This window comes from Chelon labrosus, assembly GCF_963514085.1.
Source record: "Chelon labrosus genome assembly, chromosome: 17".
In the NCBI taxonomy this organism is placed as follows: Eukaryota; Metazoa; Chordata; class Actinopteri; order Mugiliformes; family Mugilidae; genus Chelon; species Chelon labrosus.
This window is the reverse complement of record NC_140350.1, coordinates 5130856-5146097: the sequence shown is the minus strand read 5'-3', so window position 1 is coordinate 5146097 and position 15242 is coordinate 5130856. Positions and strand designations below refer to the sequence as shown.

Below are 15242 nucleotides of genomic sequence, written 5' to 3'. Positions count from 1 at the left end.
CATAAATGAGACCTTGCACCTGTTCCCTTGTCATTTCACAAAAATTCATGAAGGGGCGTTTGATCTGGTCACTGGTTTGCACACGCCGCGGTACAAACTCTTTTCACGAAACCAAGGTCTGACTCTATGCCTCCTGCGCAATACAGGCCCATTTTAAAAAGCTGCTGTCGTCGTCCAAGGTTTCACAGTATCCGTAGCAGCCGGACCAATATGTTGAATTTGTAAAATAATAACTCTGCAAGCTCGCGCCTTTCACAACACATCGACCGTCATCAACCTTGCAAATGTCCAATGAATGTTGTAGCCTTTGGTGCTCAAGAGAAAACACTGGCATTTTGTGAAGAGACACAGATGGCTTGGGCTTGTAGTGCACGGGCCCTTCACCTTTTCACCTCTCATAGACATCCAGTTTCATTCTTAACTATATCATTGATTTTTATTATTAGCAAGGCTGCAGACGTGTACATTCTGGCCATAAAAGCACTCTATACTCTATCTCCTCTATTCAATTTGTAAAATCCTGTTGCTGCATTTCCTGTGGCTATTCCCATTTCCCAGAAGATGAATTCAAATTAATTTTTCATTTACCTTTAGCACAACAACCAGGCTAATATTTGAGAGTAGTATAATGCATATGGCTGTATTTCCTCTATAACGTCAAGTCAGATTGTCCAGTTTCTAGTGTGTGCATTGTTGTTAGTGCAGTTGAAAGCATTCTTATGAATAGAGCAGCATTTGTTAGTTCGTTAGTGCTTCCCCATTGCGGGATGCTGTCTCAAGGAAGCCGCTAGTAGCACTTCATAGACTATAGTAGTTTGAATTTTTAATGCATGATCTTTCACTTACTGTCTAGACCTCACTAATTGTGCGGCTTCCCTACTTTCACTTTGCTTTCGTTCGTGGTGTCTGTGCACATTGTGCTGTTAATCCTGCCTGGATCTACGCAATGTTACTATTGCCCGCTGAGATCAAGGAGCCCATACCTGTTCACTGAGGGAGACTACTGTACTACTGAGGACAGATAGATAGCTGAAGGTCCAGAGAGGCAGTCTACTGGACAGAATTGTCTTTTTAAATTAGTTAGTGGCCGCGTTCAGTTAGCTCTTGAAAAGCTCAGTCAATTTTCTGTTGTACATAATGGAACAGCTGAACTTAACTGACAATTTAAACAAACCCCCTGTCCGAAGACATTGCTACAGTTTGTAAGTAAGTATAGTAAGAACCCCTGATCTCCCTTTTGTTTTCTTCTAGTGTTACGGGATGACTTCAGGCAGAACCCGCAGGATGTGGTGGTGGTAGTCGGGGAGACTGCCAGTTTTGATTGTCAGCCTCCACGTGGGCATCCTGAACCCACCACCTTCTGGAGGAAAGATAAGACTCGTCTTGACCTCAAGGATGACAGAATCACGGTGGGTTTATCCTCCAGGGAGGGGGACCCTTACTCTACCACACCACACCACAAACAGCTCAGATTTTACTGTCACAATACAGGACTTTGTATCAAGATGGTTAATTCTAATTACGTGCATTTTTCTTCTTCAGGTTCGTGGTGGAAAGCTTACGATCTCAAATACCAAGAAGAGTGATGCAGGGATTTATGTGTGTGTGGCGGCCAACATGGTCGGGGAGAGAGAGAGTGAAAAGGCTCAGCTCTCAGTGTTTGGTAAGAAGTCTTGTCGCACACTCAAAGAGCCTGGCTGAAAGAATAATAGAGCATGACTCCTTTCTCAGACGTTTACTGCACATGGCTCATACTGTATTTAATCAGTCTGTCAAAAGTATATTTAGCGTCTATATTGTGCACACTGCCCACATCCAGAAAGACCCGTGTTTGTGCAGCGGCCTGTGAACCAGGTGGTCTTGGTCGACGAGAGCGTAGAGTTCAGGTGTCAGGTCCACGGCGACCCGCCGCCCACACTGCGCTGGAAAAAGGAGGACGTGGATATTCCCCGCGGCAGGTTAGGATTTGTGCGTGAATGTGTCTAGTGTGTCTGTGTACGCATTCATGTTTATGTGTGTGTGTTAATGTGGTAAAATGCTAATGGATATATTCTTTAGCAGGGCCAACGAGTCCGACTAGAAAGGTTTAACATATTACTCATGGAAGACTTTAGTCTGTGTCACAAAAGTCATTAATTCGCTGCAGTGAATCTCATTATATGCTGTTTGAGCTGCTTTGCTAAGATCAGATGAAAGTTTCTCATTGCTTTTGACTAATGCTGTCTTACTGTAGTTCGTGCATAGCTCATAAAACACTTAAATGTCCACGAAAGAACACATATCAGTAGCATATATAAATAATACAAAGCAATCTAATGCAACGGACGTACAAGGACTTTTAACAGTATGAAATTCATGATGTCCAGTCTGCTAGAATGGTGTTATTTTCAAGTCTGTGGTAATTTCTGAAGGCAGTTTGTGGTGCTCTTGCATTGGATTGCATCACACTCTAAGCTGTTCCTGCGGTTTGGTCCACACATGCACTGTGTATACACATCGCAGGCATATGCTAATTGCATGTGTCCCATCAGAGCACTTCTTTTTTTTCAAGTCGGCCTGTTGTGAAGGATTTGCAGTCGTGATAGTTAAATACAGCATGTCTCGTTTTGCAATATGGCCATCCTTCAAAAAAAATTTCGTTTGAATTCTGCAGATTTAATGACAAACATCCCACAGTGCCAGTATTGAGGGTATGACTTACATTAGCTCCTAATTCTCATAATTGATGCTTTCACAACTAAATTGAGCAATGATTAGAATCTGTGTAATAAATTGCAGCAAACAATTTAATTCAATTTACTTTCCAGCCAGAGATTTAGCCATGAATTACAACACGACACACGTAAAATTACCTAAATAAACCTGGATGAAACCAGTCTGATAGTTAGAAACAAAGTTACAATAGCAGTCAGTTGAACTGCCTTGTTTGCTGTTCAAAACTGGTTTTGATTGACAAAAATTTATTTCTACTGCAAAACTAATTATAAAACTGAAATGTAATCATAGAGTTTGTTCTTTATAATGTTGTCAGTTACTTTAAGGATTGCTAAATCAAACATATAATTTAATAAATTGATTCGAAGTAATTGTAGAGCTTGTCATAGTCAAAACACAGAGTGAGTTATCTTTCTTGGATTAAAATGTGTGAAAAAGAATAGTGAAAGTATAAAGTTTTAAAGGGGCCTTTCTTTTAAAACTTTACAAATTTGACACCTGTTACAAGCCTTTACTTCCATAACAAACCTGAGTGGTGCCTTCTCAAGTGTGTCACTGTGTTAGCGCATATTGGGCTGAAACCTACACTATAATAACTGCCTTCCTCCCCGTCTGGCAGTCTGTCTGCCTACCTACGTCGTGCCCTCTACCTCAGAACCCCATGACTCCAGAAACATGTCCTACTTTCAGACGTGCCTCGCCTCACTTCCCTCCTTCCACTTCTTTCATTCTTTTCCTTAAACCCCGTCGGCCTCCTGGGAACTCCGTATCTGGGTCAGAGATGTGCTGTGAATGGAGTCCTCACCAGATTCTGGACAGACCCCACAACTCCCATCGATATTCTGCCCACACCCTTCGGAAACATCTATTTCAGATGTGACTTTTTCTCACCCCTTGTGCCATTTCTCTGCCTGACTTATCTCCCATCTTTGAATCAGTATGGCTGGGTAGACAATTTCACAGGATCTCTCACGCCAAAGGGACCCCAGAGAGGGAGAGCCCGACTCCTTGCTCCTCTACTCATTCCGTCTGTAGCCCCTCTGAGGCGCTTATCTCAACTCTGTTCGCTGAGATGTTTCTCTCACTCTGACTGCACCACTGCTGCCTTACAGTACCCTGCACTGGTGGATACACACTGATGCATGGAACATCTCTATGAATTAGTCATTTCTTACTGCTCAGCTCATTCATCAAATTCCGTTTGTCAGACTGTGCCACTCCCTTACTCTCAGACTGTTTGTCTATCTCCCCCACCCTCTTTCTCTCTCTCTCTCTCTCTCTTTCTCTTTGCTCTCTCTCACACATACACAAATATATGGCATAGTATACTGCAGAGCCCACACCACAGTGGGTGGCTCGTCTTTATAAATATTGAAATAGTGGAACAGTCAGGGTTCCAGCTGAAAGCACCTTTCATTTTGCCATGCCTTCATCTCAGTATAATTGCTCCCCTTTTTCTACCACTGTAGCAGCTCTCAGAAAGTCTGTCTTTATAATTCCAAGAATGACACAACTCTTATAAAGCTTCCATCTAAAACATCAGTCGTATGTTTACACAGCCTTGATTTCACGTCAGTGTTTGTTGTTTGCATGCGCTTTATTAAAGTGAGCTTTGAAATTTACATATTGAACGCCCAGTTTTATTGAATCAGCCCGGGCTGATGCTTGACTTGGTGTCGCTTTTCCTTTTTATCAACAGGTATGACATGACTTATGATAAAGAGGACTTGCTACTGAAGATAAAGAAAGCATCAGTCAGCGATCAGGGAACCTTCACCTGCCTAGCAGAGAACCGCGTGGGTAAAGCCTCGGCCTCGGCCTACTTGACTATCAGAGGTGGGTAAGCTGCACGTGGACTCACTCCTTGCAAAGCTCATAACCCATCCCTGATATTTTTTGTATCTCCCAAAGCAGTCCACAGGACAATCAGTCCTTTATTGCCCGCTTTATGAGTGTTATTGCCCCCCTGCTGCAAGGCTGGGCCTGGTTTCAGCTTTTCTTTCATATAGCAGTCTGATGTGGTTGATTGCTCTAGATCTCCAGCTAGGCTCCTGATATGAACAATCTAACCAGCTTTAAGTGACGTTTTATTACCTGTCCTGGGGGGCCCATTCTCCATCCAGCCCACTCACTCCATATTTACCCCCGTGTCAATGGGAGGATGCTATTTTATGGCACAGACTTATACTAAAATAAAATAAAACTTTGCTATTGCAAATCAGATTCCCCTTGCTTTCTTTGTATTGACATTTTAAACATTGTTCACACAGCTTAAGGCAAAGTGAAGGCAGCTAATATCACATTCTAAATGTGTGTATAGTACGTCATCATACATACTGTACATCCCAGACCACAACATTAACATTTCATTCCATATTTGTTCCGCTTTTATGTACAAATTGTGTTCTTGTTCCTATTGTTCATGCATATTCATGCACATTTATGCCTTAACCCGACCAAGCTTAAAGTTGGTTTGGCGGTGATATCCGTGATATCGAGCCAGATTTGCACTTGGGTAACATGTCAGAAGAAATATACTATAGTATTATACCATTTAACACAAATGACTAATACAGAACCTGCTGCAAGGTGGTAATCACCAATTTTACAGAAGGATGTGAGAATTTTTCATCGTGGATCCATCGAGGAAAAAAAAAAACTTTAATTGAAGATCACATCAGAGGTTTAATGCTGTATTTGTGAGTTCACTGGGTTTAATTGAGTTGATATTGTATGACAAAGGTAACAGTTATAATTAATACAGTTTTAATATTGTTTTGAATCACTTTAATATATTCTAAACCTTTCCTTGCCTGGGGTCTCTTTCATTTCCTTGACACTTGATACACAAACTGTGTGAATTGCATTGTTTTGGCTTAAATGAATTGTTGGACAAAAATCAGTTCATTTCTTTTCGGCATCGGTTTCCCTTCCCCGTAATGTTGCCAAGGTGCCTTTTCCTTGAGGCCCATGCCATCGCCTGCTCTGGTGACTGAGCATTACCCTCCTTGTCCCTGAACTTCATGGACGGAAACCCGACTCCACCTCATTCATTTCTGATTTCCGTTTCTTTCTTTTTCTGTCCCTCTGTTCTACTCCTCTGCTGTCCTTCTCTCTGTGTTGTGTGTTATTCTCACCCACACCATTGTTGTGTCACCAGCTCGCCCCGTTGGTAAGTAAGGGCTGATCCCATTGTGCATGCGTTGCTCTCTTTCTGTTTTTGATCACGCACATGTACAGTATGCATGTACTGTTGTGGCATTCCACAAACATAGCCATCAAACTAATATTGGACATGCATATCTACATTGTTACTATCAACCCCTGACTTCCCCTGGCGGTCTTTTGTAGAAAACTGTGGATTCACCACCTCACTTTTTCTCACAAAGGGGGTCCAGATATGATTGATGTGCCCTAGTTGAAAAACCTGTGTAGAAATGGACACTAATTAGTTGATATCATTCATTGTGATGTTCTGGCAGCTGGGTGAAAGACTAGTGTGACTAGAATAGATAATAAATAGTTCTTCAAAAATAACAAAGACCCAATGCATGAATCCCTTTAGCTTTCCAAAGTAGACCCTCTGCAAAACACGCTTAGAACTCTTTGCAAATGCGTTGCTATTGTGTTATGGTTTATTTTACCTTTTAACTCAGAGGCACCTCAGTTTGTGGTGCGACCCCGTGACCAGATTGTGGCCCAAGGACGAACGGCTACATTTCCCTGTGAGACCAAAGGGAAACCTCAGCCCACCGTCTTCTGGCAACGAGAGGGTAGCCAGGTGAGGATACAGATTTTGACAAAATGCATTCATCTTGTATTTGTCTGTAGGGGCGTGTGCATTATTTGTCTTTTACTTTCTATATATACTATATTCACAATTTCTACAAAGAACAAAGTGTGTTCAAATATTAAAAGTGGTCTAGGTTCTGACTAAAAGGATCAAACCAAAGGACAGCAGAATGTGGTTCTGTCCCACATACGTATAATGAAGTGCTAATTTATCATCAATCAACACCAGTCTGACTAGCCAATTCACTTAGCAAGAGCCAATGTCATGTGCTGCATTAGAGTCATTAGACATAATGAAAGCAGGCTAATGTCCTTTCCTGCCCATCAGCTTGTCTGCCTGAGGTGCAGAAACGGACAATGCTGATGCCTCAATTTCAGGACCATGACTGCAGGTTATCACAGCAGGATTATCACTCTGGTGGTAAACTGCCATTCAGACCTAGTAGGAAAGACACACTGACCCACTTTCCACCTGAATTGAACATAATTGTTGGAATATGTACTGTATGTATATTATGCAGTGATTACTTTAATGCAGGTTGTGTCCAAACAAAGCATTTCATGGATGAGAATTTTTTTTTTAACAATTATCTCTTAGTTCGGTAAAATAATGAGCATCATCAGCATATAATTTATGTATAGTATGCCAAGTTGCAGGTATGTGACCGTTAATAAGGTGTTAATAAGTGTGAACATGTCATTTGAAAAACAACAGTGGTCTCAACATTGAACCTTGAGGTACACCACAGATGAGTTGAGCAAGACCTTGTCAGAGATATGTGCTTTAAAAACAATGGCTCCAGTAATCAATTTAAAGCTGCGGAGAAATCATTTGTCAGCAATATTCAGAGAAGGGCATTGTCACATTTAGATGTAAAATATGTTCAAATTGAAAGAAAAAAAATAGATCCTCCAATAAAGGACATTACAGTTTCTCGATTTTTTCAGCATTTGTGCTGCCAAACGAGTTTGCCATCCCATGTAATATGTTTTTTTTCTCCCCACTTTCACTCCGTGTAGGATCTTCTGTTCCCCAATCAGCCATCACAGGGTGACAGCCGCGTGTCTGTGTCTGTGAATGGAGAGTTGACCATCTCATCTGTACAACGCTCGGATGCGGGCTATTATATCTGCCAAGCTCTCACTGTGGCAGGCAGCATCATGGCCAAGGCTCAGCTCGAGGTAGCAGACGGTAAGGAGGGATGCAAACACCAAGCAGGAACAGGAAATATATTTATGGGGTTCACTCACATAATTGCATGGCTTAATACATAAATAATATCAGCTGGATTTGAGCTACTACCGGTCCCTTCACACACGCCAGCACCCCACCCCATGTTGCAATTAGGACGTACATTATTGCATACTCAGTACAGCTTGATTGGAAGGGCACCGATGCCAGAGAAGGTCCACTTTCAAGTGATAACATCTGGAGGTCTCAACCACTCAAATTTTTTGAAGTTTCAAAAGTAGAATAACAACAACATGCATTATAAATTAGGAGAGTCTTGTCAATTTTTATTTAATGTTTGTCTATTTTTTACTGTGGTGCAGACTGGGCTTTGCCATCATACAAAACACACACACGCACACACATAAGCTTGCAGCATTACCCACACACTGACTATCAGTGTATCAAAAACCATTTATCTGCCCACACTTATATTGGAGAAGATGCATCTGTGTGTTCTAAAAGCCAGTCGCCCATAATCATTCTTTTCATTTTCACCTCACTGTGGTAAACACTGAAAAGACCGAAACTGCGTGAAATAAAACTGTCTACTTGATGGAGAGACGCTTTTTTGACAGAGCTTTAATGTCAGCATTAAGTGCTCAGCCGCTGCCAGCTGGGAGCTGTTTATGTCCTTCTCTCCATTTGTTTCTGGGCTTTTTCTCCCACACATTATTAAATTAACATCTGTTAAAGTGTTTTTTGGAGAGGAAATGACTTCTGTTCTGTCACTCAGAGGAGATGGATCAATATCCAAATGTTAGGTGTAGATCACGAATGATGGGAGAAATGCCTTTGACTGATGGCCGTGAACAATGAGAACAGAGAGTTGGCATGATGCCTGGAGAAGTTTTGGAAGCTTGTTCAGGGCCATTTCTGGTATTACTTAAGCTGAGAAGATCAGCTCCATGTGTTCAAAAGTTTACCACTTTGTGACGGTTCAGATATGGATTACCCTCCAACTTCATAATTGTCTTGGATGTGTGACTGAGAGGTTTATTAATTATCTACTTAGACTTTAAAGCTTAGGGCTAATGATATATATCATTCTTGAGTGGAATTAGCAAAGAAAGGCTAGTTGTCCTGGCCCGTACAAGAAAAAGAGTCACTTATTCTACTGCACTCATACCAGTCCAGCAGCACTTAATGCAGGGGTCACCAACCTTTTTGAAACTGAGAGATACTTCAAGGATACCAAATAATACGAAGGGCTACCTGAATAACATAGTCACACAATTCACCTTTAGTGATGATAATAATAATAACAACTTACATGCGTGATGAGGCTGTCTGCTCACGTTAGTGTTGTTATATCATATTGTTGTTAATGAATCCTCACAATAAATATTAGAAATGATTTACATGGTAGAAACATATTTATTTAAACATGTAACATTTTTCATTATTTATTTTTGGTTCTATAATTCAGTTTCAATTTTTGCATCTTGTTTAAAGTCACCTCTTTTATTTTTGTTCAGATTAATACTTTTGTGACAGTTTTGAACAAATCATGAACTTTGTCCCATGTCTGTACAAACTACCAGTAATGTAATATAAAAAAAAACATAACTTCTTTAACATATTTAAATGAATCATATCACATTTGTACAAATCTGTAGCATTTTAACAAAAAATGACATCTGTTACACTTTTTGAACAAATTTTTCACATTTTAGTTCAATAATTGATTTTAACGGCACCATGGTGTTTCACTAAAAACATCCGTTTTGCTAAATTATGCTTCACTTACAGATTTTGACTTCTACACCGGCCTCATGTAAAAACATTGTCTTTAACTCATAGGCTTTTTCTGCCCGTCGTGCGCTGCCAGACGGGGAGTTAGCAGTTAGCATGGAAGCTAGTGAGACAGTACTGAACTGAAGTGTCTCTCCACATTGTGCCGCTTTTCCGTTGCCACAGTCTTACACGTGATATTGAACTTTGACAGGAGACGAGGTCAGAGTTCATATATACATAAAACATAAAAATATATATATAATGTTATATTAAATAACGCCATGTTCAGCTCTACAGTAATGCAAGTGTTATTGATATAAAAAGCACACAATTAAATACAATTTTTAGAGGAGACCAAGTGCTATTTTTAGAACATGCCCTGCGGGCGACTCACGTGGTCCCTGCGGACAACTAGGTGACCGCGGGCGCTGTGTTGTTGACCCCTAACTTAATGTATATTACTATTTGTGCTGAAAGCAGTTTGACATTCACTGATGCTGCCTTCAAGTGAAGTTGTGGTTACAACATTGAGGACCGTGTGCACAAAATGTGTGCCATGTGGTTACATGAGCTGAAAGCCTACCTTAATGTAAAAAATCCAAATACACAATAAACAGATATGCCGACATATTATAAGATTAGGAAGGAAACACCATACAACTTAATTACACCATACTAATTTACACTTCATGTCCCCCATTTTTGAAAACGGCAGCAAGCACGTCACAACTCGTGAAGAGTCTGGTGTCCATATGGCTTTTTCTCGTGACAGTGGTAAACAACATGTCACTTGAAGGCAGCAAGCACATTCAGACAGAACGCTGAGATGCTGCAGAAGTGGTCTGACAATTTTCTATTGACATGTGAAACTGGGTCACCATTAGAAACCATTGTAAACGGAGTGAATCCAAACTGCTTTTCAGAGCCATATTTCAGGCGTATGCAGGGAAAGGATTTTATATCAAAAATGTATTTAAACCCATCTCTGACTGATTTCTTCAGACGCTAAGGATCCCTAGAATCAAATGATGCCTCCTGCTGCGATGCTGGATCAAAGAATGCAAACCGCGATCTCGAACGTCAGTGTTCAAATTCACTCCACAGCGGGCATAAAAATAGTGACTGTTCTCCCTTTAAGAACCATGAAAAGCAACATTCCATTATTACCTTTGTTACTAAAGCTGGACAGTGCGATTGCATTTCTTACAAAACAACATCTAAATCAGGAACAGCAATATGATATTTAGTTTGTTCCATAATCACCTGGGATGGTGACAGCTTTCTGTACGGTAGATATAATATTTTCCTGCAAATGAAGCCTGTCTTTCCTTAGTGAATACATCGACTAATCTTATGTTCACCTGAAAGAAGTAATAATGTCAGCTCCCCATGAAACACTGATTGGGGGAGCACTTATTATATATTCATGACACTTTCTTATCAGTCAAATCCCTCTTGGTGATTGTCAACAGCACAATGGAGATTATGTTGAAAGTGTCATATAAATGCAAACAATTCAGCCTCTATAATAACTGGCACATCACAAGTGCTTCTGCTTACTGTACACTGTGTTGCACCTAGTTGTACCTGATTTTTCTGCTATTCTGCTTGAGCTGCTGTATTGCTCATTGTGCTGAAGGGGGTGTGATGAAAGATAAGGCATGGGGAGCCTGCTGTAAACACTTGTGTGAATGGAGACCGACCTGATAACAGTGGAGAGCAGCAGCGAGGAAATTGGAAGCGAGGGGTAGTTACAAGGCCTAGAGAGATTCAACACTCCAGAAATTACTGTTTCAGAGTGCAGAGGCTGTTTTCTGGATGATATAACATGCTCTAAAAAGCTTTAAAGAGATGTATTGTTGTTCTGCTGGGCATGCTAATTCGGAGTTTAGTTTGCTGTGTGTGTGTGTGTGTGTGAGGGAGGAGGCGCAAGCATGGGTCACAGAAGGAAGAGAGAGGACAGGCATGAATGTGTAGAGAGGTGTTATAAAGAAGGTATGGTAATTAGCACCACGGGTGAAGCATCGTTAATCCTCACCTAGTAATTAAAGCTCAAAGGTGTGATGCAGTGCCATGAGCACACCGCCCTACTGTGGAAAAAGCTCACAAAACAGTCACTTCCTCTCACAACAAATCCATCAGATTGAACCCTAGCATCTTGGGCCTGCAACCACTAATGTAATTATTGCAATCACAAATTAACACCTGGGAGAAGGTCATGTTTTTTGTTTTTTTTTTGCCTCGCAAATCTGGCAGCGAGTTAGAAAAGAGATTCATTGTTTTATCCCAAGACCATGACATCTAAATTACGATGCTAGGAATAACACCTGTGTCTCGATTGTTGTCTTTAGCCCTGAAGGACCGCCCACCACCTATCATCCGGCAGGGCCCGTCCAACCAAACCCAGGCGTTGGGAGGCGTGTCCCTGCTTAGGTGTCAGGCATCAGGGGACCCAGAGCCCACGGTCACTTGGCGAAAGAATGGGGCCAGTCTGCTCGGGAAGGACTCGCGGTTTTCTCTGCTGGAGCATGGCAGCCTTCAGATCCAGAGTACCAAGGTGGGTTATAGTCGAGAGGAGGCAAGTACGTGCAAAAAGGAATTAGAATTGTACATGCAGCATGTAGCATGTAGCATATAGCAAGTAGCATTAGCCAGAACAAGCTCAGCTGTAATGAAGTCAAGAGAAAAGATAATTAGAAGTCTGATGTCAGTCATGTTGTAAACAAGCCGGCATTGTTTAAACTTGTAAAATAGTATAGTTTCATGGAGGTGGTGCCACTTTGTTTCTTTTTTTTCTTTTTTTTTCTTGTTTTAACACAAGTTGCTGTGTTCCCAGATCTTGGCAATTATCTTGGAGCAATCATCTTAATACAAATGATGGGCAAACATGCACACGATACTAAGAGGCAATCAACCAAAATGATCTTTCCATCTGACTGATTCTTTAATACAACATGGATTCTGCCAAGGAGCAGAGCATGTCTGACAAAGCATCCTTTCCATTTTATCCTACCTGAAGTCGTACTTGGAGCTATGGCTTGAAATGGAATTATCACGTCCTGGGGATTAATTATTAAAAACAAAGAATTGTTAATTAATCTTTGAGAAACACTCTTACCCCCAAGTTATCTGCTTAGCACCATATCAGTTTCATTTCCTGTATGTTTGCACCTGCAAATAATGATTCTGCACCCATTTCCCTTCCTACAAACCTGCAAGGTATGAGAGAATTTATTAAGTGTCTCTAAACTTTTAGTTAACTGTTCACAACTAAACAAACTACAACAAAGACTCAAGAGTTGTTTGTGTTTGACCATCATATCCTGTGTTGCATGCGAAAGAATAAAGAGAAATTCACTCATCTGCCAGATGATGTCAGCTGAATGTAATTCAAATGGACAAGTGCAGTCAGGTTGCTTTTAAAAGATGAATAGCGGGTATTGATTTTTGTAAGTCGTTAAACGGTGCTATTTAGTCCGTATCTCTGAGGCGGCAGTTAGACTCAAGGACTCAAGGACAAGAACCAGGGAGAAGAGTCCAAAGGGGGTGATATAATGGAGCATCTGCAATATACAGCGTCCTGTCACGGTGTCAGAGTGCTCTCCCTATGTCACCCTCCTGCTTCCCTTGAGAGATAAAATGGTTGTCAGTGCTTCCCAAGTCATTGCCTTTATAAATATACATTGTCATATCTCCTGTTTCCTGTGTCAGCACTGGTGATGATAATGTTGATGGCTCCGGGAATGGCTTGTGACTATTATTGAAGGAAATCAATTAAGAAAATTAATGTGAGCTTTTACTGGGATCTGTTTTTTTTTTTCTTTTTCATTGGCCAGTATTAAAGTTTCCTCTCATCCACTCTCTGGCTTTTCTCGAGCCAAATGCAGGCCAGTGGAGGTTAATGCATTTTTACTGTACTACTAGCTGCAAACCTCCTTCAAAAGCCCAGACTGACGTAAGAGCTTGTAGAAACCATCAGGGATCAGAGTGACAAAGGCTACTAGATTCAGTCGAACACAGAAACTGAGCGCAGTCGGAAAGCTGTATTATTTGTGATTTGGATGACAAGAAATCTTTGCTGGTCAAAGGGGCTTGAATTTGAGTAGAGTTTTAGGGGTGAATCTGGTTTCTGTTAAAAGTCAGAGAGCAGCAAAATCATCACGTTGCAGATTAAATGCGTGCTTGATTGAATCTGAATGATAATACCATAATCTGTCTTTCTTAGCTGTCGGACTCAGGTTTGTATACGTGTGTTGCCACAAGCTCCAGTGGGGAAACATCGTGGAGCGCCTACTTGGATGTTAAAGGTGTGCTTCGGCAGAAATCATTCATATGAAAGATTCACACAATTTTATGCACATCAAGCATAACAGTGCCAGATATTTCCTTTGCTTTTGAGGCTATTAATTTTGTCTCTCCCGTTTCCTCAGACTCCACTGACCTCGTGGACTTCATGTCTCACAACGCTACTGCCCTCCCAGGGCCTCCCTCCAAGCCAGAGGTCACTGATGTTACCAAGAGCAGTATCTCGTTGTCATGGGAACCGGGGCCAGAGGCTGGCTCCCCAGTGTCCTCCTATGTCATAGAGGCTTTCGGGTACGTCTGTGACCTATGGCCTCAAGCAACATTTAGTGACCCCGAACTTTCATGGCAATAACAGATGTGGGTGCTTCTGTGGGCATTCAAGCAAGCCAGTTCCAAGCACAATATTCTGGGTGACTTGTCTCTCGCAGAAGGACAATTCATTTTACAAGAGTGAAAAATTGCACTGGTATTTAAATTTGACTGAAAACCATTTGGCAAAAGACAGACAGTTTGAAGCAGAATTTGATTGACACACATGATTTTTTTTATTTTTTTATTTAGCTTTTTTCCCCGCTTCGTCTCACAATTGTTGGACAAATCGTTCTTTTTTATGATGACAGGAAGTATTTTAAAAGATTTCACTAGTGATTATGGCATGTCATTTCTGCGTGAAAAGTCATTTTGGCTTCCAGTCTCTCGGCGCACAGCTACATTTATTTTTCTGTAGCAATGAAAAGATGGTTCAGAACTAATGAGAGTTATTCTTTTTACAGCCAGTCAGTGAGTAACAGCTGGCAGACAGTGGCAGACCATGTGAAAACTACCGAGTTCACAGTCAAGGACCTTCGACCCAATACAGTCTATCTGTTCATCATCAGGGCGGTCAATGCTCAAGGGCTCGGGGACCCAAGCCCAATGTCTGAGCCTGTCCGGACTCAAGGTACAGAAATTAGATAGGACTGTAATCGATTATTGGTGATAAGAATCACTATTCAGATTCTGTATTTCTGTTTCAGACATTAGTCCCACAGCTCAGGGAGTCGACCACCGTCGTGTGCAGAAGGAGCTGGGGGATGTGGTGGTCAACATGCATAATCCTGTAGTCCTTAGCTCCACTTCAGTGCAGGTCACGTGGACGGTGAGTACTCACAACATCTGAAAAAATAAAAAAGTTGCAGTAGTTGTGCTACCTTCAGAGGATTGAAACAAATTGGGCCTAAGCTTGTTTGAGAACTTTATACTTGGCACGTCACTGCGTTTCGGATTAGTTGGCACACGCACAGAGTGAACCTGATGGGATGGATACACATTCAGAGTCCAAACAGCTGCTACCGCATCCATTTAGATTGGTTTGAGGTGATGCAGGAATCAAGACTAATGTTTCTGTTCAGGACGAATACATCACCATTAGGTGCTACATGTGTCACTTCTGGAAGCAGTTTGCAGCGAACGCTTTTATCTG

The 15242-nt window shown here is 41.4% G+C and overlaps 1 protein-coding gene across 1 annotated transcript in view; it reads left to right on the top strand.

Annotated features, from left to right (window-relative positions):
* LOC311502726 (roundabout homolog 2-like) overlaps nucleotides 1-15242 on the top strand; it is a 72955-nt gene that overhangs the window by 39160 nt on the left and 18553 nt on the right. The window contains exons 3-14 of the mRNA XM_084565079.1: nucleotides 1252-1409; nucleotides 1543-1663; nucleotides 1820-1958; nucleotides 4415-4551; nucleotides 5876-5887; nucleotides 6372-6496; nucleotides 7528-7699; nucleotides 11827-12032; nucleotides 13701-13782; nucleotides 13906-14071; nucleotides 14554-14720; nucleotides 14797-14918. Of these exons, the coding sequence (XP_084421205.1) occupies nucleotides 1252-1409; nucleotides 1543-1663; nucleotides 1820-1958; nucleotides 4415-4551; nucleotides 5876-5887; nucleotides 6372-6496; nucleotides 7528-7699; nucleotides 11827-12032; nucleotides 13701-13782; nucleotides 13906-14071; nucleotides 14554-14720; nucleotides 14797-14918 (1607 nt within the window). The remainder of the gene's footprint in view (nucleotides 1-1251; nucleotides 1410-1542; nucleotides 1664-1819; nucleotides 1959-4414; nucleotides 4552-5875; nucleotides 5888-6371; nucleotides 6497-7527; nucleotides 7700-11826; nucleotides 12033-13700; nucleotides 13783-13905; nucleotides 14072-14553; nucleotides 14721-14796; nucleotides 14919-15242) is intronic.